This window comes from Barbatula barbatula, assembly GCF_947034865.1.
Source record: "Barbatula barbatula genome assembly, chromosome: 15".
NCBI classification, from domain to species: Eukaryota; Metazoa; Chordata; class Actinopteri; order Cypriniformes; family Nemacheilidae; genus Barbatula; species Barbatula barbatula.
The window spans coordinates 12,662,583-12,685,424 of record NC_136778.1 but is presented as its reverse complement, the minus strand read 5'-3'; the positions used below and the strand labels follow the sequence as shown (position 1 = coordinate 12,685,424).

Sequence of the window (22,842 nt, the reverse complement as noted above, 5' to 3'; positions counted from 1 at the left end):
GTCAGAAACAGTTGAGTTCCCTTTCCCCTGCCTCACAGTGGTTTGGACCACTGCCTGCTTTCCCTATTAATCTCACCTACACTACACACATAAGTCAGGTATCCGGCTTAGTTCATCAGTGATTGTTGAACTCCACTAAGTAGGCTATTTTATTCACTTTAAGTAAAGTGATTCTCTACAATGTAGTAGATGCTGATTCGTGAATAAATTAGTTATGGCAAAAATGCTGATTACCAATGTATTTTTTCATGAATCTGCTATGTTAGCAATTAAAATGTAGCTTAGCTAGTTAATGTTAGCTTACTTACAATTGCTTGTTGCATAGTGCGTCACACACTGCAACTAACACCGTTGCCAATGCATTGTTTTATTTGTGGCAACCTGGCATAATGTTAACATTGACAGCCACAATTAGCCACCGATCCTTGCCACTCAGGTCCCGTGTCACATACAGTCGCGCACTTAACAGTGACAATTTAGTGACTTCGCCACTATATTTAGTGAATTTCAGACCCCTTTTGTCCACAAAAGGTGCACAGCTTTCATTCAGTTGGAAAAGGTCATTTTCTCAGTATCTATTTTGTGTAGTGTGTGCGCAGCAGATAAGCTAAACATTCAGTTGACAGAAACTACAATAATGAGAGTAGCTTTCCTCTGTGTTCACGAATCAAGCCTATAAATATATATAAATTTGTATAAATATGAATAAACAATGAATGTCTACAGAAAAAGTCAATTTTATAACAATGGCCTCACAAATATCTACTGTACCTTTAAGGTTATGGGATAGAAAACATAATTTACCTGGTACAAGACCTAACAAAAAACAAACTAGTGTCTATGAGATGCTCACCTCTGCCAGTCGTGAGTGCTTGTGGCTGACCTCGGTCTTGTTCATAGGTGCTAGCTGCTGCAGTGTGCTCCGGCTGCTTGTTAATGCCCTGGTTAGCCTGGCAAACTTGGTCCATCCTGCAACATGAAAAGAAAATAATTATGTATTAGAAACTAGGCCTGCTTCTTGGTCCTCTCTTTTTTATTTTTATTTAAATTATCTCTGTAACAAGCTCAATAAAAGGGAAGGAAGGAGACGGGAACCGGCGAACATAAAATAGACTTTTAATTAATAAAATCAAACGTAATTAGACAGCCGGAAGCCCCCTCAAGGGACGACTGCCGGCGACACACACAAACCATGACATTAAGTCCAGGCCTGGTCCTCTCTCAATGACGGTCCGGTCACTCGTCCTCCTATGCTCCCAATCTCCTCCGTGATACGAGCCCTCGAATCCCGGCTCTCGTCCCGCCTATCTCACTAAATTTTTCTATTTCATAACTAGCAGGCTCCAAAACCTTATTGATTTCCACGTAGACAAGTTCAACTACCTTCTGTGCTAAAGCCATTCAAACCGAATACAGAATTTTTCTCTTGACTATCACTTTTTTGTCCCAAAGGTTGCATTGCAAAAACATCACATTTCCCTTCTTCTACATTCCATGAATGTGTTAAGTCTAATGTTTCCTCTTTTGTTCACTGTTCTTTGCAAAAACAGATACTGTTGGGGACCTTGGGGCTGTACATAAAGGCATAATGTTTCTTTAAGACTTCTTTATGAAATGCATTATGACATGTGGGAGACATGAAGAGAACAGAAGTTGCGTCCAGCGAGGAGCATCGTTTGAAGTCACTGCGTCTCATACATTTTTACCTGGTGTGAAGTTTCTTCTTTGAGCCCAATGCCCAAACGTCTGTTAGGTCACTTGAGTCCTACACAGGATACTGTCTGATCTAAATGAAGATCTTCATCAAACAACTACTCAAAAATTTTAGTTTATGTACACAAAGTTACCTCACCACCTTTATGTTGTTCAAAACCTATATGAATCTATAGGTGGAACACCTTGATATTTTGAGAAATGTCTCAGGGGTTTTGTGCCCATACAATGTTTGTCAATGGGAGCCAGTGTTGTCCGGTGACCAACTTTCTTCAAAATATCTTCTGGTGTGTTCTGCAGAAGGAATTAAGTCATACAGGTTTGGAATAACTTGAGGGTGTAGAGTAATTCATGACAGAATTTTCATTTTGGGGGGAACTATCCCTTTAACTAGAGTACACCATACTCTTAACCTCATCCTACTCATCATTTCTTCATGAAACAGAACCTACTTTTCATTTTGCTTTCATGAAAGACCGTGTTTTTTAAAGGTTTGCTGTGTGGGAAAAGAGGTTAAACACCCATTTAAGTCACATCCCATGAATGTTCAAACACAACAGTACAGGACCCGAGAAAGTCGGAGAACACTGGGTCTCTCTCTGTTACAACAGGCACAGAGAGAGAGAGAGAGAGAGTCTTTCTGCATGGCCACATGAACAATGAACTCAGTGAAGGGATAAGTAGGGGAAGTCAGCCGTGTGCACTTATTGGTAGGCTGAATGAAAATAGCACGCTGGTCTGTTCATGCCTTTTCAGCATTTGAAGCCACAATTTAAGTTAAGGACTTGAGGTGTAGCAGGCATATGTACTGGAATACAACAACATGACTTTTAGTGAAAATTAAATCATAAAAGACAAGAAAAGAAAAGTTTTTGGATGCACATGACTCCTGAGGCTTCCTCCAGATATAGCCGTCCCATAGGGCAAAAACAGTGCTAGGTAGCCAGCACCGAGCGGCCACGAGGTAAAGCCCCAGAGAGGTCTCTGTTTGGCCATCACACAGCCTCAGAGGGAAGTCTCAGACCAAAGCTACAATGGAACATATGTTTTCCCAAATGCACCGCATCTGGCGAAAGATTACCAAACAGCACTGCAATGCCTACCAACATTAAACTATAAGCTCTGTCAAAACCTAGCAAAAAGAGGAAGAGTTAATTCAATTTCTAAATATTTATATACACTATTAAAAATAAAGGTGCTTATAAAGGTTCTTCACAGTGATACCATAGAAGAACCATTTTTGGTTCCACAAAGAACCATTCTGTCAAAGGTTCTGCATATGTAGAGCATTCCATAAAACAATTGGTTATTGAACATAGTCCTAAATTACAATGAAACGCATGTTTGAAAAATCCACCAAATCGGGCAAATGAGTGTCTACAAGGATCCGCAAGAGTGCAATGTCTGTTTAAAAGAAAACACAGAAGATTAAAAGAACTGCAAATACGAAAGATCTACAGCACTGAACTTCCAGAATGTAACAGAGCATAAACACAGATTCCTCTTTCATGTTGAGGGACGTTATTTTGCTAAACACGTTCCCATTGGGACTTATTCTAGTTAGTTCTCAATTTATCTTGGTGTCAGTGCTGAGGAGCTAAAGAATGTTTGCTGGGTTGAGCATCCTTTCCAGGTAACTATCAGATGCTTAGAGAAAGATCTGGAAGGATCTCAATGGGTTTCACTGTTGCCATGGCACCCATCTTTATTCCTTATTTTGCTTTTCTATTTGCTATTATCAGAAGTTTGTGCCCCTCTGGGTAAGTCACCATCAATGAAATCACTGCGATTACATTGTGATTTTGCTAAGAAACCATCTCTGAGAGAGAGGATACATTCTCACCTGTGGTTTAAAAAATATTCACAGATAATTTGAACTCTGGAGACACAAACACAAACACCCCTACAGGACTGGGAATACTGACGTCTAATGTTGAATTTTTGATACGCAGATGCTTTGCATATTTCATGGAGGGGCAGAATCTATTCCAATAGGATTTCTTCGCCCTTTGGGAGCAACTTTCATGAAAACCGGCATGACGACACACACACCTCTGCTTAAATCTAAGGTATAGCTTCACAAGGAATAAAGCTCTAGAGATGACAAATAATTACAAAAAGCTCTAGTCATGTAAATAAAACATAAATATCAAATAGTGTTATGAAGTCGTACCATAGCTTTATGTGAGAAACAGACCACAGTGTACTTTATTATTCAGTGATAAAATCGAACTTCCTAAAACTCCTATGTGTTTTGAGCTGAGCAGTGAAATCAAATAGTAAAAATATGTTTGCCCTGCTAAAAATATCTAAATATCATAATTGGATCCCTTTTGGCTGGAGGGGTAGAGGGAACTCTCATTAACAAGTCAAAGTAATACAAATTTTGCATAGATATAGGCTGTTTATTGACTATAATTTACTTTCATTAAAAATAGAAGCTTAAAAGTGTGATGACAGATCATTTCACTCATTTCTATGGAGTGAAAACAGTATATAAACCTCCCACAAATGCACGTAAAAGATCCACATTCACACACTGTAATTCAAAAATGCACGCAAGAGATCCAGACCCGCGCACTGTAATCCACAAATGCACGCGAGAGATCCAAACATACACAGCAATCCACATGCGCTCCATTTTCAAATGCACTCATCCTAATGCATACTTGATGAAAAATACAAACGCTTTCATTATTTACTCACCCTCTTTTCATTTCAAACCTTTATGACTTTCTTTTTTCAGCAGAACACAAAAGAAGATATTTTGAAGAATGGCGGTACCCAAACAATGGCGGTACCCATTCAGTTCTATTGTATGGACACAAAATGAATGCAAGTCAATGGCTAAAGCCATTGTTCGGTTACCAACATGTTTCAATATATCTCCTTGTTGTGTTGGTGCAAAAATAAGTTTGAAACGACAAGAGATGACAGCATTTTCATTTTTGTGTGAACTATCCCTTTAAGAGCTTTACTTCATATTGACTTCTATAGATGTACTCCACCTACAACTTCTCGGTACGTGTAAGTATAATAAAGTTAAGGGTGATACACCATCAATCATAATATCAGTATATCTACAGTATTGTATACCCATGATGCACCTTGTTGATAGAACATCTGACAGTCATTTACTGTCAGTGGATGCTTCTAATTCCAAACCTACTTTCTTATTTGTTGTTTGACATGAGCTATTCATGAAGCAATATTTAACCCACACCTGGTGAGTGACGTTTAATAAATGCCCCTTTAGATCAACAGCTCTCCTATTTACCTAACAAGGCCATGTGCCAGGCTATGCATAATATGATTGTGGTGTTGCATTAGTGCATAAAGGGTCACAAGCAGCATAGATTAACATTTTGATAAGGGCAAATTGTTCTTGATTTACAAAGTAATGACTGTAGATGATTTGAGCATCTGATGTGGCTCTGTATGATGTTTATATATTCTATGCAGGTACAGTTGAGGGTCATCTGTGCCAAAGTTGTGTGTACAAAGTCACCTGTGATGCATAATATTGTGTTCATTCTCATAAGCAATATTGATATTGAACATGCAGCTATTATTATTGGCTATTAGCAACTATTGCTTCTGTTGGTGTTCTTCTACTCCTTTGGCAAAATTTTAGCCTATGGCAGACCAATGAACAGTACGTAGGAATATTATGAAATTTGGTACACTTGTAGTGGTGGTTCGCACTGGTCCTGTGACCAAGTATTGGATCCCTAGCACTTACTCTGTAGTGCCACCAGCAGTGAAAACAATTACTTTTCAAAAAGGCTGAAACTTTTAACCCATTGATCTACAGAAATTCAACTCAGCACATGTCATCACGCTTATCGCATTCCATATGTTACAGATTCCGTCCATTAAAGTACAGTATTGCGTTTTTTTGTTTCTATTCCTTGAAATTGTGATCACACCTGATATAGTGGCACACCTGATAAGTCGCAATCATCGAGTCTCTGAGGTTGTTGTTCGAATCTTGTGCTAACAATTATGTACATTCAAGTGTGCTTAATTGGCAAATAACAAACAAAAAGAACGATAATTATGATAACATAAAATAGAATAAAGTTAAATAAAGTGTGATGTATGTCATGCAACTAAAAGGGGTTTAAAATATATGTAAATAAATCAAATAGAAATAAGGTAAGTACAGAATTACATTCTTTCTTTCATTGTCTGTTACTTTTGCTCCACTGTCTCATTGAGTGACAGATTAGAGCAGTCGATGGAAAGGTAAATATTTTTGTCACTCATTTCTGGTGCCCATCATCTTCCTCTTGACAATACCCCATAGATTATCTAACACCATGGTCATTGAGCCATCTTCCAGGGAATTTTAGAGAACCTCATGCTTCCTTCTGCTGACAAGCTTTATGGAGATGCTGATTTCATTTTCCAGCAGGACTTGGCACCTGCCCACACTACCAAAGGTACAAAAAGCTTGTACGGGTTTCACTTTCTGTGTGATGAAGATGAGTGATAAAAAATATTGACCTTTTTCATGATATTCAATTTTGTGTAAATATATATATATATATTTATATATATTTAATTATTTCTGTATCTCTGTTAAAAATGTTTATTACAAATCTATCTGTTATTTTAAGTAAAAAAATGTGTAGACTTTTCAAGTTTGGTTTTTCTATATTATCTAATGGTCTTAATGGTGGTTAGGTAAATTATCACACTGCATAAATAAATGATAATGTGTGTGATGAGGAAATAGAATAAGCTGGTAGTAATAATAATGCTGTAGATTTTTCTATAGTCTTTATTTTCTTTTGGGTAAAATTTCAACAAAATGTTGAAATTGAGAGGTTTGGACTTTTTTTCACTGAAATAAATGTTTTTTATTACACAGACAGTAATGTACTGGAAAAAGGTACTGTTTGGTAAAAACACAGAATTCCAGGTACCGTACTGGTACCAGTACCGGCTAAAAAGTGAATGGTACCCAACCCTTATCATTACAGATTTTCAGTTTCTGCCTTTTTCTGCTATCGATGCTCTGTGCCGGCGCGGCTTCGCTCTGCGCTTGAGGTGCCTTCGGGGGCTTGGCCCTGTATCGTTGCTTGCAGCTATATGAACTAGCAGTTTAGCATTTTTGTTCTTAGTAGTTTTTGAATGAGCATTTTTGAAGCATTTTAGCATTTTTTGGTTACCAAACAGTCTCTATCATTCATTGCATGAAAGACTTTGCTTAAAATGTAGAATAATAGACGATTTAATCTCATCTAGTTAATTTCAGCTCTAACAGTTCATTTGAGAAGGAGTCTTCTGTCTAAACCCTATATCTTCCCGTCCATCCATCCGACTGGATATCAAGGAGAGTGTGAATGTGAAGTATGTGCACACCCACTGATAGCAACCTCAGCCGGTCACAGGTGCTCTGAGAAACTGACATCTGGTCTCTAAGGGGACATTGCAAAAATGTGTGTGTGTTTGAAGAGATCCAGTGTGGGCCAGGATTACTGTCAAAGGACAAGTACTTCAGTTTAGAAGTGCCACAATTCTGGTTAAAAATAGATAGAAAAGGAAGCTGATTGAGAAAGAAAAAGAGGGAGTAAATGGAGGGAAAAAATTGGGATATGACAATGGCCATCAATCATAAATCCACAGATACACAAAGAATGCTCCACAGTTTACTCTAGCACAAGCCTTATACAGCAATCCCGAACATAAAGTGACAGCTTGTCGGTCTCATTACACTGACGAGAGCTACTGTGCTAACACACTCTCCACTAAAACAGGCTCGGTTAAAAATGCAATGATCTTTAACGGTCCATCTGGAAACAACACATAGCAATCTGATCTAAGCTGTCGTGTTTACAATGGTTGTAATAATAATTCATCACTATCAACTAAAGGCTTAATTCAAAGTATGCAAGGTTCATGGCATAAACATATAGGCCTAATCATTGTTGTTGCTTTTGACACGTTTGTGTATGTTAACCAGTCTGTTACTGCCGGGACATTTCAACGCCTCTACACATGATGCGACACAACATGAAATGTGATTGGTGTCTTCACCTGTCAGTCATATCGCCTTCTCGGGCGGGCCTTGGCCAAAGAAAGCGGTGAAAACTTCCAGGTCTGGCTACGCGAGAATATGCAAAGCAATGATTTTCAACCAGAGGTTATAGGTACCGCAGGGGGAACGTGAGCAGATTCCGGGGGGTTCTCGGATTTTCATTTTGCTTTGTTAAACATGTTAAACAAAAATTACTTAATTGTGTTTTATTTATGAATGAAACTTTCTCTAGAAAGTTTGTCAAAAACAAATAAGCCCAGGTGTCTCATAAAATGTTTTGAAGTTATGAGTGTGTTTTTCCAGCCACAGTATTGATTTGTTGAATTTCAAAACGAGTCTTTGTAACTATGAACACTTTATCACTTTAACAAATTAATGATAATGCTGAATGAATTGTTCATTGTTCTACATTGCAACAGGCAATTATTAACTTATAATAATTATAATATAATATAATAATATCCACCTGAAAATACCCTACCTTTTATATTCCATTTTTGTATCAAATATGTATATTCCATTATACTCTATAGATTTATGGTTTATTGTTATTTATTGTATTGTATTCTATTCTTATATATATATATAATCATCTGTGTGTTGTGTTGTGTTATGGTCTTTGTGTACTGCTGTTGTTGTTTCCGTGCACTGGATGCTTCTTTTACTACAACAAATTCCTTGTATGTGCTAACATATTTGGCAATAAAACTCTTTCAGATTTCAGAATTATATCCTATATAATATCAAGATAAAGAGCTAGTTCACCCAAAAATGAATCATTTACTCACCCTTTTGGCATATCAAACCTGTATGACTTTCTTTCTTATGTAGAACACAAAAGAAGATATCGAACCGAACCATGCCAGTTAGATTATCCGTACAGTAGAAATCAATTGGTACCGCCGTTGTTTTGTGCACCAAAATTCAGCAGAGGAAGAAAATGTCATACAGGAAATGACAAGAGGGTGAGTTGATGATAGATTGCCATATTTGGGGGATGAACTATACCTTTAAAAGGAATTATGTTTACGAATACATACTTGAGCCGTACTGTTTGGCAAAGACAAAAAATTGGGAAAATCAGCGTTAAGTTCTTACCTCTGGTGGTCTCATCTTCAATGGGCTGCTTGAAGACAGTGATATCCTTGAACGTGCAGAGGAACAGGACCACCTTATCGTTCTCGTTCCTGATGGGGGCCACCTGCATGTAGAGCCACACAGGGGTTCCTGACAGCACCAGAGAAAAGCAGCAAGAAGGAGGGAATGAAAGCAGGACAGAGTATGAAAAGTGATATGTGGAAAGACAAATTTATTAAAGAAGATAAAAAACAAGGATGAGAATATTGGGGGAAAGAGGATGTGATGGAGAGGTAAGGTGTCAGGTGAACAAAAGAGAAATTAATGTCCGTGGGTTAATGGTGCAGAATAGAGATTACAGGAGAACGACAGATGAGATGGGAATTGAGGAAAAGGAAGGAGACGGGAAGATAATTGAGAACAGGACCCTCAGTTGACCAGTATGAGAATTTACTCTATACACTTGTGCCTAATGGGTCATTACAGCTAAGTTTAACAGGAATGCTTTTTCTTGCCGGGGACTGGAGGCAACATGGGGACATTGATCTTTATAGTACCTGCATTAGAAAGATCTGAGAGCAGAGAGGACGTCATTGTGCCCTAATGTCATATACCTTGGGGCGTAAATGAACAAATGTACCGGCAAGAATGCTGAGTGAATATAGGTGTGTCAAACTATGTAAAAAGTCCACTTTCACAGACATTTCAATGTCATTAAATACAAATTATAAAAAAGTCCAGCTTTAAATTCTGATGACACATTTGATAAATAAACTATAAATATACCTGCAACAGCAGATTCGATATTGAAGGGATAGTTCACCCAAAAATGAAGATTCTGACATCATTTGCTCGCCCTTTTGTCATTTCAAACCTCCATGACTTTCTTCTGCAGAGCACAAAAGAAGATATCGTGAAGAATGTTGGTAAATGAACAACAGCGGTGCCCATTCTCTTCTATTGTATGAACACAACATCAATGCAAGTGAATGCATCACCGTTGTTCACCAACATTCTTAAGAATATCTTCTCTTGTGTTCTGGAGAAGAAAGAAAATCATACGGGTTTGAAATGAAATGAGATGGTAAATAATGAAAGAATTTTCATTTCTAAGTGAACTATCCCTTTATAGTAATGTGGGCATGGGACTATGTTTCCTTGTAGCCGAATTAGTTAGCATATTCAATTATTTACATAAAATATTTAGATAATTATTAAGAATAAACATCTTTTTTATTTTAACATTGGAACGGGGTCATCACGTTGCAATGAACCCAAGGACCCCTTTCACTTTGCTTCAGTTGAGGTGGGTATAGAAGAAACGTATCGTTCTATTCAGCCATCATTTTCATTTATTCAGCTTCCAACATGAAGCACTTTTCTCACTCACCGCTAAGCAAACAATAATTTCTGGAAATACTCACTGTTTTTCTTATAGAGCAGCACTTCAACGCAAATGGATTCATAGTTATCAAAGGTCTGTCTGACTTTGTCTATCGTCTTCTTGTCTGTCAGCTCACCGTACATAAAACTGCAGGGTGGACGGGGAGAGAAAAGGGTAAAAGGTATAAAAAACGATGGCAGAATGAGAAAAGGGGGTGTTAGAGGAAATGAAAACAGTGAGACAAACAGAGAGAGCAGAAAAAGAGAGTTAGGTGAGGGCACACACACCTGTCTGCCCAATAAACCCTATCATGTCTTTCAGTTGTCAATTAATTCAGTGAGCATGTGCACTGGGGGCGTGGCTGATGACACGGGCTGTCAGGTACTGCAGACGCTCTATTTAACATGAACAGAGAGGGGAGGCTGGTCAAACAGCCATAGTTCCGACTTGGCCCCTTAATGTTATTTAGGGAATAACAAGGGAACATGATGCAGAGGCTACTAAACCAAATGAGCATTTCAATTTTGATCATTATAAAGTCATTACCACTTTAGTTTTAGAACAGACTAAATATTACGTGCATTTAAATATGTAAAGCGAAATAAACTTAAATGGCTGATGTCAACCATTAAAAAGTGGAGTGTCTCAAAAAAGCTAATTTAATAAACAAATTAAAACAAATTTAATCAACGTTTACAGAACTGTTACTCGAATTTTACTAAAACTAGTTGAAAGACAGTAAATTGTCATTATACATTGGCAACGCTGTAGGTTTTATAAGTGGCTCAAGGGAAAGTTGGCATCTCTGTTGACAGTTAAAGCTTATATGCCGAGGCTGATTGATCTTTATCCAAAAGGAAAATTTAGAGAAGAGCTGAGAGGATCCCATTGTGCCATAATGTCAGAAGCGTGAATGAACAAATGCATCTGCAAAAATGCTGATATTAAATCCAAGTGAACAAAGGCATGACAAACTTAATGGAAATTTTAAAGCAGCACTTTAGAACCTTTGCTCACGGGCTCCCCCATGTGGTAGATAAGCACAAATGTCTGTTATCTGTGTTGTAAAGAACGTCGTTGTATAAGCTTCCCTGTGGGCAGCGCAATACACATGAATTTGTTTACTAAGCTGATGGAACCGGCGAATGCAGAAACGTAGTTTGGAAACCATATCGCACTCCTCCGAAGGCAGGGGATTGGCGGGGCTGTTCGTAACCACCCAAAGACACTTACAGAGTGTGGTTGTAGACGCTATGAGGCTGCTCAGGTAGCAGCGTCAGTAGAATTCGTCCGATTAAGAGTTGTTCTACTACTGAAATAATTTTAGAGACATTATTTTAAGGTTGAAAAACTACAAAGTGTTGCTTTAAGGGTAGTATGACTTTTGTGAGCCATCAGCTCTATAGAGGTTGGCATCTGCAATTTAAACTGGATCCCTACAATGCAATTACAGAATTACAGAAAATTACAGAAAAAGGCTGCAAATTTACAATAAAAATGGGGAGACCTTAATTTTACATGGAAAATTGTTTAGTTTAAAGTTATTTCTAGCTTGGCTTTTGGTTACACCGTGTCTACACCGGAACCAGCGCAAAACACGGGTCGCGCCTCATCCGGTGTAGACACGGTGTCAACGTATTTTTTTAAGTTAAAATCTTACGTGAAAAAAACAAATTTCCATTTTTCTACTCGTTTTTCTACAGTGTAAAATGAACGAATTTATAAAATTATAATTTATAATTTATATTTGTAATGATTAACAAAAATTAGGAAAATAGTCATTAGTAAATTAGGAATCCGTGCTAATGTTTTAATAAACTGTAGGAACAAATTCGTGTTCATGGCCATCATATCATAATCTTCTCTCTATATGTCATGTGTGGGTTCAGTAGATTTGAGTTGTAATGTAAACATTTAATTTATTTACTAAATAGATTTAAAAAGCATCCTCCTATAAATTATTTTCAGAATGTTGCAAAAGCCCTTTCCTCATGTCCTCACACCTCATGCTGTGAGAAGAGTTAGTTATCCTACTTGAAAGTGAAGCGTAGTCTTAGTTAAGTGAGGAGGTCTGAAATGTTCTCATTCCCAGGGCAATTGTCAGATCTGTTGAAACTATTTTGTTGAAATTCTGCACAAGGGGTATTTTAAGCTGAGGACAGTTTGCAACAGTTCAGGGGGAACAGGGAGTTATTCTGCACCCCCACCCCTTCTGTCTGATTCACCCACTCCTTGCTTTTTGTTTCCTTCCCTTTCTCTTTACCTCTATTTCCCATTCTCATTTTAACTCACCCTTTAATTTGGCATCTGATGTCCATCACATCCTCAAGTGGACACAGGAGGACAATCATCTTTAGGTGATTCCTGGCTTTTGGAAATGACTACAGTCAGGATTATGCTGTTTTGCAGTCCCTTTGGCACCACACTAAACCTCTCGCAGCTCTTAAATGTTTTATTTGTTTATCAGTTCAGATTCAGTGAAACCAAAAACACAAAGGTAATTATGGTGCATGAGCTGTAAGCGGCTCAGAGGTGTACAGTATCAAATCTTCAGCCCTTATTGCTTTAGCCGACGTAGATGCCGAAATTCCCCCTGAATCCTGAGTCACACAGGTTTCATATCTCAGTCTGTAGGCAGATTCATATCACTGCATGTAGGTAGAGCCAAATCACTGTAGTTGGTATTTCTATTTCTACTCCTATGATTGGCACCTCGCTGGGTGTATTTAGCAGTAACGAGGAGCTCAGCGGAGACTCTGGGGAGAGGCCAGTGAGAAACGCACTCGCCGGGTAGCAAACTAAGCAGATTCTAGGAATAAAGGAGCAATTCACCCCGAAATGCCAATTCTGTCATCATTTTGTCACCTTCATGTTGCTCTAAAACAAGGTATGCTTTCTTCTTCACAACAGGAGAGATTCAGAAGAATGTTCCGGATGTTAAATAAGGCAGTGCAAAGTGACTCTTTTTCAAAAGTTTATATGTGTGGTCCATGCAACACGGTGTATTCAATCTTTTGAAGGTTTTTCAAAAGGTTTTGGTAGCAAACAGACAGATATTTTTTGGTGAACTGTCCCTTTAACATCTGAATTTAAAGGAATTCTGTCATCATTTACTCACCCTGTTGTCATGTAAAACCTGTGTGATTTTCTTTCTTCTGCAAAACACACAAGGAGATATCGTGAAAAATGTTGGTAACCACAAACCGTCGGTCCCCATTGACTTCAATCGTACGGACATGCAACCAATCCAAGACATTGGTGACCAACGGTTTTCTGTTACCAACATCTTTTGAAATATCTTCTTTTGTGCAAAAGAAATATAGTCATACTTCTTTTAAATGACAAGAAGGCGTGTAAATAATATTTAAAATAATATAAAAGATTATACTCTGAAGGTGAAATATCCCTTTAAAACAATAATGAACTCAAGCAGAAAAAATGTTGACTGAAATGTTTTGTTGGGGCTTTCTTTTGCTTATACAATAATTTAATTCTATAAAGACACATAATTCAGTTATGGTGAAGTTTGAAAATTATTAAATATGTGTTGAAATTGATACAGACATTGTCTGTCTGTACAAATTATTGAAGTGAGAGAGTCACTCACCTGCATGTGCTGCTCTTCTGCATGACCTCAGCCCTGTGATAACCAGACAGCTTACAGAATCCGTCATTGCTGTAAACTATAGGCCACTCCACGATTTGTGCATTGCCCAACAAGAAACTTGTCTCTGAAAACAAACATTAGAGAGAAAATATGATGATGTGCTTGTTTAATATAGTTGTTATGTTCATTCATAATTTCCTCAACCTCACATCATTCCAAACCTGTATGACTTTCTTTCTTGTTCAGAACACAAAATAACATATTTCGAACAGAACCATTGAGGCCTCTTCTTTTAAGTTACACACAGGAAATTGTCTAACTTTACAGAAAAAAGCTGAATTTAAACTTCACACAACAAACTCATTCTTTTAGAGTCATCTCACTCTGAGACATATTTTTTAATTGCGAAGAAAGAAATAGTTGGACGTAACAACATTACAGCAGACAAATGTCCTTCTTTAGTTATGGAAAGTTACAGTACTGTAGATTGAAACAAATTCATTGTGACAAATGGTCAACCCATACTGAGTGATAACTTAATTTAGGCTTAATCTACGTACGTATATGGTTTAAATGTATTAGAACCTTTCATGTTAACTGTTACTATTAAAAGTATAATTATATAATACATCCAAAATTGCACAATTCTGTATTCAGACAAGTTCTTTCACTGACAGACATGTCTTTGAAAAGAAACGAAAACCCTCTTTCCGTGAGTTTTTTCAAAGTCCAAGGGGCGTTTTCCCGGACAGGGATTATTTTAAACAAGGACTAGGCCCAGATTAAATTACAAACATGTTGTACAAAAACACATTTGTGTGCATTTTGAGATAAAATACAATGGTACTGATGTATTGTCCGTGCAGGTTCTTTCTTAGTATGGACAACAATTTATTTTAGGACTAGCCCCTAAGTACCTTGATTGGTTATTTCACTTGTCAAGTCAATTGAAATGCAGTTATGAAATAAATGCATCGAAATACTGTGCTTTACCAATGGCAGGAGTTAAGGACCTAAACTTTGTTGCTGCGAGCCCACATCATTGGAGGCTTTGCTCTTTCTGTAGTTTTATTGAGGTTTATTCTAGTTTTATGTGTGTGAAAACCAAAAAATGAGAGAGTGAGACGCAAGTGACAATTGACACAACCCTTGAAATGGTGCTGCTTCTCTTCTCCGTTAAATCCTGACTAATCTTTCCTCCTCATCAGAAAGAGCAGCTGAAAGACGATGTGTAAGAATAAAGTGAAGTACTGTTCTCTTTGAGGAAGACGAGTGGAGACTCATTACATTGGCCTCCACACATGCAAGTTCTCCCCGGGGATGCGAGCGACCCATATCCTGTTGGCGGATCGGGGATCTGTGCTACGATAATCATATAACGTTCTGTCACTGAAGATACATTGCAAGATACACCCCGACGACACCACACTCAGACTAATAAAGTCATTGCCAAGAAGTCAAGCATTAATAACTAATAAAAAAATAAGAGGTCAGCAGGCAAAGCGACTGAAGTCTACCGGGGTCTTGATGCGATACGGTGAGGATAACAACCAATTACAATGCTAGTGGTTGAAGTCAAGACAGTACACCGGTAGTTTCAGTGAGAAAAGCAAACCCCACTAGGATAAAGCAATACAAGACGCCTTAGGGCAGCAAGAGCATTCATTACACCAGCTACAGTATAAAAGGACGTGCCGTTTTTGTCCTGTGGTATGTTCAGTACAGTAAAAACTAAGGAATATTTAGACTCTAGGAAGCCTGCTGTTTATAATCTAGCTCAAGGCAGACGAAAGCTTGCACTTACCTGCGCCTTTCACATATTAGCTTTGTTGTTTTCAATGGCAGCCAACGTCAATTCACACGGCTTTAAATAACTCAAGTGGTTGTAACATGCACATTGATCGCACTTCCACGTGAAGCCTACGGGGATCAGTCAGCACTTTATGTTTGTGATGGGAGCCTGCCGAAAGCTTAGCGTGTAAATAGTGAATTAAAGCGTATTGACGACGTTGAAAGACTTAGCACTGAACATGGCAAGCTCATTTGGGAGGTCAACAAACAGCTGCTACGTTGCTTGATATAAGAGCAGCTTTTTAACTGGAAAATACACAAGACATAGACATGGATTCATTTGTTAATAAAATTCATTGTAGAAATGTATTTTTAAGGAAAAATCAAGGCAATGTGATGAATTGAGACTTTTTAGTCCACTGCAAACCTTCTTTGAAGAGCCGATTTAATCACTCGCTAAATGCAAAATGTCTTGTTCAGCCAATTAATTCTTGTCGACTCTACTACAGATGTCTTGTTCAACAAATGATCAATTAGCAACACAATGAGTTTTCATTTGTAACTATTAATTTCTCCATATACTCGAAAGAAGGAAAGGCTAAATGAATTATGTGAAACATGTAGAGGCATCGACAAACATTTATTTGGTAAAATTATCAAGTTTCACCACAAGACAACATCAGCAGCCAGAAACATTAAAGAAAAAACACTAAAAACAAAAGCACATAATTTATTCATGCAGCAATGCATACTTGCACACCCTAACAAATCACCAGCATTCTTCAATATGAAAAACTGTATTACAGTCACATTTGTTAGGCTGGTTGGGAACAACATTTGGAAATATTGCTCTAACGTGTTTTTATGTAGATTCAAAGTTACTCAAAGATGCCTTTCCTTTCGACTAACACAGAAAAAACGTAACATCGGTGTTCTGCGTATTCCAACAAGACCTACCAAAGGCCATGATTCAGATTCAAAACATTTAGATTTGACAAAAGAGGGAAGTAGATTATAAATGGCTCTGATTATTAAACCCTGGGCTCAACACCCTCCTCTGTCAGACCATTTGTGACCTTTTCTTCGTCTACACAGCCTCTTGCTGTCTTTCTTTATCTCGCAATAATTCTCTATTCAATTACAGTCTGACACTTTTTGTGTGTCAGCATTTGACTCAGTTGCTTCCACCAAGAAGAGAGATGTTCAGGGCGTGTGCATTAGGAAATAACCACCGCCAATCTCCGGCCGAAGGTCCTGCCTTAAGCAAGAGACTTTGAAGACAGTTGTCGATTCAATTTCAAGCGCACGCTTCGTGAATTCAGACTGAGAAGGATCAGACAAGGTCGGGAAAAGTTTGACATTTCCTGAGGGCTGGTATGTCAGCTTTAATAAAACACATTTGTTCACATTGACAGGCTTTGCCGCAGTTTGTAAATGTGCCTTTTGTGCTGATTAAATGTTGTAAACGCATCTTTATAGCTGCTGGCTTAGAAACAAACTCTGAGAAATAACCCCTGGACAACTTTAAAGTCTCCTGGATCATTTAATACCTTGCCAAGAGGTGTTACTTTTTGAGCATACACAACTGTCATAGATGGAAGTGAAACAGGTCTTCTTTCTTTATTTAAACGGATTTAAATGTTCTGTGTATGATTGGAGCTATGTGGTCTTTTGTTGGTATTTATGACAGTTCCAGTATTTTTATGTTAGAAAAGAGTAATCTGTACATTCTATAGAACCCCGATACATCTCCTTCCATGGTCCGCAAACCATGCTAGTTTAAAATAACGTAAAGGTGAGGAAATGATGACAGAATGTTCAATTTTGGTGAACTATGTCTTAGTTCAATTTCCACCTTAAAATAATTTTTCAGCATCACTTAAAAAAATTGCTTGGTTCATTTCAACCCATCGGTGGGGTCAAAAAGGGAGAAATCCAGCATTTCACTAAATTTAGCAAGCGAATGGTAAATATTTGGCACAACAATGGGTAAATACAACCCAGCATAGGTTAATTTACAACCGAATTGGGTTGGGTTGATCTCTTTCTGACCCAACTTTAGCTTAAAAATAACTCAGCATTTCTTTATGTAATGTTCTCTATCCGTAGAACACATGAGGCAGGGTAGAGTCAGAAAAAAAATGGAAGCAAAGACAGTGGATTTGGTGGTAGATCTCCATTGTGCAAGACAACCCATGTAAGCAGCTATCATCCATGATGGGAAATAGAAGATGATAGCATCCCACAACTGCCTGACAGACCACCGAACAGCAGGACTGACAACACGCCGCAATGCCATACCACACCAGAGTCTGTACTCTAGGAGATGGCTCATGTCTTTCAATGAGAACTGTCAGATATGTTACCAGTCTTCTAGGTTGCAGAAATGAAGATGATGGCGCGTAATGAACAATTCAATGAGCACATGCTCTCAACGCGGGACCCTTCCTGCCTGCTGCCATTAGGTGGAACAAAGCCATCTTCTCCTCTAAGCTCATCTGCATGTAACTCCTGGCAGTTACGGCAGTGAGAAGTAATGACACTGAACAGGCAAACTTCTTCTATTTTTGGACCCGTCACTATAACTGCATAGTGCATTTTCTATCTCTGTCGCATTGTACTGTATGTGTTCTCTTGCACTGCCTTGTAGAAGTGTGAATAGATAACTACTAGGAAAGCTGAAGGAAACAAAGATAAATCTTGCATTTATACAGACTACACCATTGTAAAACAATTTTCTGATGGCCAGTATGGAACCTAAACATGTACTGAAGTTTGGATATTGGTTTCAACAAAACGAACAACACAAAGATTGCTCTCTGTCCTGAACACTGGTTAGTTTGCGATAGCACTTTCATTTTAAATATCTTTGGCTTCTAACATCCATTCATTTCTCCTCACAGTTCTCTGTTATTGTCATACACTCATGACTTGTTTTCCTGTGTTTTTTTATTCTGTGTTATTTTCAAATGCTTCATCTTAGCACACATCCCTCTTAACCAATTTGTTCACCTCTGCTACTTTTTGCGGTTTGTTCCAAAAGCATAAATTCTTCTTCTATGCCTTGATTTGTTTGTCTGTATCACAATTTTAGTTTGGTTTATTCCCTGCCCCCTCTCGTCTGTGTTTCTTTCTGTCTTTGAGACCACGTAGTGTGCCTGTACACCTCGCGCTGTGACAAACGTTACAAAAGAGCATGCTCAGGTTGGCCAGGGGCAACCATGCTTGGATGAGCCGCTGTAGATTGCATAAGCCCCACACGCAAATGTACAGTTATGAGTAGGTAGGAAGAAAGAAATGTGTGTGTGTGTGTGAGAGAGAGAGAAAGAGAGAACAAAGGAACACAAGACTGAGGAAACAAAAAAAGGAAAAATATATACACAAAATCTTTAAACAAACTTTGAATTGACAACCGTATTAACTGTGGAGGTGGGATAGCTGTCCTCACTCCTCAATGGAAAATAAGACTTTAAAGTGTTTCATTTCCCCAGCCAATGAGCATCCTTGCTGTCATTGATTTGCCAAAAGGCAACCTGACAACAAGAAGCTTTTCTAAAACATTAAAAATCACCACACTTGATTCTGCACTTACATAAGAAAACTGGAGGAAATTACGCATTGCTTTCTTTTGTTCCAAAAATTACATATAAAAGCAATGTAAAAGATGACCTTATTCAGCCACTCAAACAAACTCCTCTCTCGCCAAACAAAGAAATAATGGGGAAGAACTACATGCAGAGGTTTGAGATGTAAAAGGGGGACACATACACAAAAAGCCTTACAAACACCTTAATCATTCTGACAGCTGTGCCTATGAAAAACTTTATTATTTTTTAGGGGACATGTTGTTTGTGACGATTTGATTTTTGCCAGAGGCAAAAGTAAGTTTAGAAACAATGTTTTAACTCTTGACAGTACTACAAAATGCTTATTATGCATAAAGATAAGATCATTTTGCTGCACATAATTCACAACAGCAGAGCTTTGATATCACAGAAGCACAACTTAACACCTAGGAGAGTTTTATCGGGCTTCCACTTAAAGGAGCTGACTCTGAAAGTCAAACTTTATCAAATCATTACATCTTTCCATGACCCATGTCTGTTCTTTTATCTACCGATTTTCACATGCAAAATTTAGGAATTAAACACCACCCCACCAGTTACATGAAATCTGCATGGAAATCTTACTACACAGAGCTTGTCTTTCTTTCTGCAAGATCATCACTCATTCTCAAAGTCTTCACTGTCCACATCATCCATTTGCCATTGAGCTTAAACAAAATAGAATAAACAAAGATTTTTAAATATATGTCACCTTGACCTGACGACTGTTTATTTATGCAGGCAGAAAATGTCAAGTATAGTTCGTTCATTGTAACCTCACTGTACGTCTCTTTAAAACCTCACCTCAAATAATGAAAAGTACATTCGTCATTGCAACAGGTTATATGTAGAACGTAAATTACTAGAAAATAAATTAATGTCTGTATATTGAAATACACAAATCAATCAGACATATTTTAATACTAATGGGATTTAATGGGGTGGATAGGTCTAAATATAACATGAGGTCTTGTACAACTTCATTTGCACTTACTGCATCAATTAAACATTAAATGTTAAATGATCCCGCAGTGACTCAGGGGAGCTCGCAACAAAAATCTCTTGTCAATACAGAGACTCTTTATAAGATTTCTAACTAATTTTGTGAGAGTTGATAACCCTGTAGGGTAAACATCCGTTTCCCTCGAATTTGCTTTAGATTTGGAAGAGACTGCAGAAGCCTTGAGATGTGAGAGAGCTGGCAAATGCCATGGTGTCGTTTTATGAGCCGCAGTACAGTAAAAGGGAAAGTACATGTTGTACATGATACAAAGTTTTGTTATGTACATCATAACAGAACTTTCTAGTGGCACTGCATACAAAGTCATTCCAAATGCTTGAAGTGTGAGAGATACAAAGTCCGAAAGAAAACAAATATAAATAGGTTTTGTTTCAGTGTAATCGTGTGTGACCTCTGCTGGTGAGGTCTATTTTTACAAACGCGTATCAAAGACGCGCACATTCACACGGAATTTATGTTTAAAGTGACACAAAATCATTAAAAAAAATCCACCACAAAGGAGTTTATAAAAACAGCATCAACTGCTATATTCAAACATATTGTATGATCATTATTAAACATTAACATGTGAGTGACGCTCTCTGACTGTTTCATTGAGACATTATCCGGCAGCACGCGCTCGTTTTCCAAAGTATCCACAATAATCATAAAAAAACATAATAATTAAAAATGCTGTAAATGATTGCGTAATAATAATACTCACTAGTTTAAATGTCAAGATGAACGTTAAACACAACTGAAAATGATCCAATAAAAATGGTGGTTTAATATTGTGTAACAATCCTTGTTACGCACTTTTGACAAGACTCCGTTTGACGCAATTAAATATTTCCCATATGAGCGCATCATCACGAGTGAAAGTAGAAGGCACTTATAAACAGAATCGAGCAGATTTTCTTTAAATGCACGACACTGAGATTCCAAACTCGAATGGCAATGAACATTAAAACAGTCAATGTAATAACATTCTCTAATAGGCCTAAATACAAAGGGTATGAAGAACTGACTTTACACAGTCACAAGCCGACGGTAAATATTAAATCTTTGAGTTAAAAATTATATTCTACAAAAACAAACTCGCGCGCAAAGCAAAAACATGCTTCACTTTTAAATATATTAGTTCCTTCTGATCCTAAACTATGAAAGTTCAAAACCAACTCATTGGTATTTCTACCCAGATCAAAGAGCGTAAAAAGCTAAAGAAAATTGTAACATCTTCAGTGAAAATTCAGAACAGTATCAAACCGATATTTATTACATACTTTCTCCCTTTGCTTTTGTAGTGTACTGCAATTTGAAGAAATCATCTTACCACTTGAGCGACGAACAATATTTTCCAAAAAAGTGTTTTGCGGTGCCACAAGTCCTCTTTTTCCTCCGTGCATTCTGCGGTCGGGCAACGACGGTCAGGCTCGCGCACTTGCTGGAAGCTGGTCGTTAAAGTGATACAGGCGGGATGGGTATCTATCGGTGGGATGGAGAAGATCATGGTAACGCTTCGCTACGCCGTGCCTGACTGGTATGGGTCCTTTGTACCAAGGAGCACTCGCAGCTCTGCAGGCTCCGTGCGCCCGTGGTCGAACGCGCCTGCGCACTTGCGTACTGTAAAAATAAAAAACTGACTGGCATAGGAATCTCGCGCCCGATGCCCGGTGCCATGGAGATGCGGACATGCAACAGATGTTGCGAATTGCGTGTGATTTAGAAACACCGAAATGAGAGTTATAAGGCTCCTGTGAATATTTGATGTTTTATGTGAAGCTTCAGAATGTTTATACATAAGGACGGTAATGCGTAATGCTAACTACATGCCCCATGTTTGAAGTAGGTTATTCATCATAAACCTTTGTATATTGTAGGGCAATAATTTAACATGAATAAACTTTTAGGTGAAGACTGCTGTTATACTAAATGATCTGATCTGCTTTATGTTTTTAGTAGGCCTTGTCGTTGTAGAATAAGTCAACAATGATCGGATTTGCTAAAATGATGATGGATGGATGGATGGATGGATGAAAGAAAGAAAGAAAGAAAGAAAGAAAGAAAGAAAGAAAGAAAGAAAGAAAGAAAGAAAGAAAGAAAGAAAGAAAGAAAGAAAGAAAGAAAGAAAGAAAGAAAGAAAGAAAGAAAGAAAGAAAGAAAGAAAGAAAGAAAGAAAGAAATACCATATTTTCTATATGGCGAACCACCTGGAGTCCTTCTCTGTAACGCTACAGTTTAGGATGGATGGGTGGATGGATGGATGGATGAAAGAAAGAAAGAAAGAAAGAAAGAAAGAAAGAAATGCCATATGTACTATATGGTGATCCACCTGGAGTCCTTCTCTGTAACGCCACAGTTTAGGATGGATGGATGGGTGGATGGATGGATGGATGGATGGATGAAAGAAAGAAAGAAAGAAATGCCATATGTTCTATATGGTGATCCACCCGGAGTCCTTCTCTGTAACGCCACAGTTTAGGATGGATCGATGGATGGATGGATGGATGGATGGATGGATGGATGGATGGATGGATGGATGAAAGAAAGAAAGAAAGAAAGACCATATTTACTATATGGCGAACCACCTGGAGTCCTTCTCTGTAACGCCACAGTTTA

General features: G+C 38.0%; 1 protein-coding gene across 1 annotated transcript in view; it reads right to left on the bottom strand.

Annotated features, from left to right (window-relative positions):
- The window catches only part of kcnh5a (potassium voltage-gated channel, subfamily H (eag-related), member 5a), a gene marked incomplete at both ends in the record, with an annotated part of 75,238 nt that extends 53,609 nt beyond the window's left edge, over nt 1–21,629 (bottom strand). Inside the window, 5 exons of the mRNA XM_079475511.1 lie at nt 854–969; nt 8,858–8,986; nt 10,261–10,367; nt 13,828–13,951; nt 21,557–21,629. Coding sequence (XP_079331637.1) covers nt 854–969; nt 8,858–8,986; nt 10,261–10,367; nt 13,828–13,951; nt 21,557–21,629 — 549 coding nt within the window. The remainder of the gene's footprint in view (nt 1–853; nt 970–8,857; nt 8,987–10,260; nt 10,368–13,827; nt 13,952–21,556) is intronic.
- Nucleotides 21,630–22,842: the final 1,213 nt, after the last annotated feature.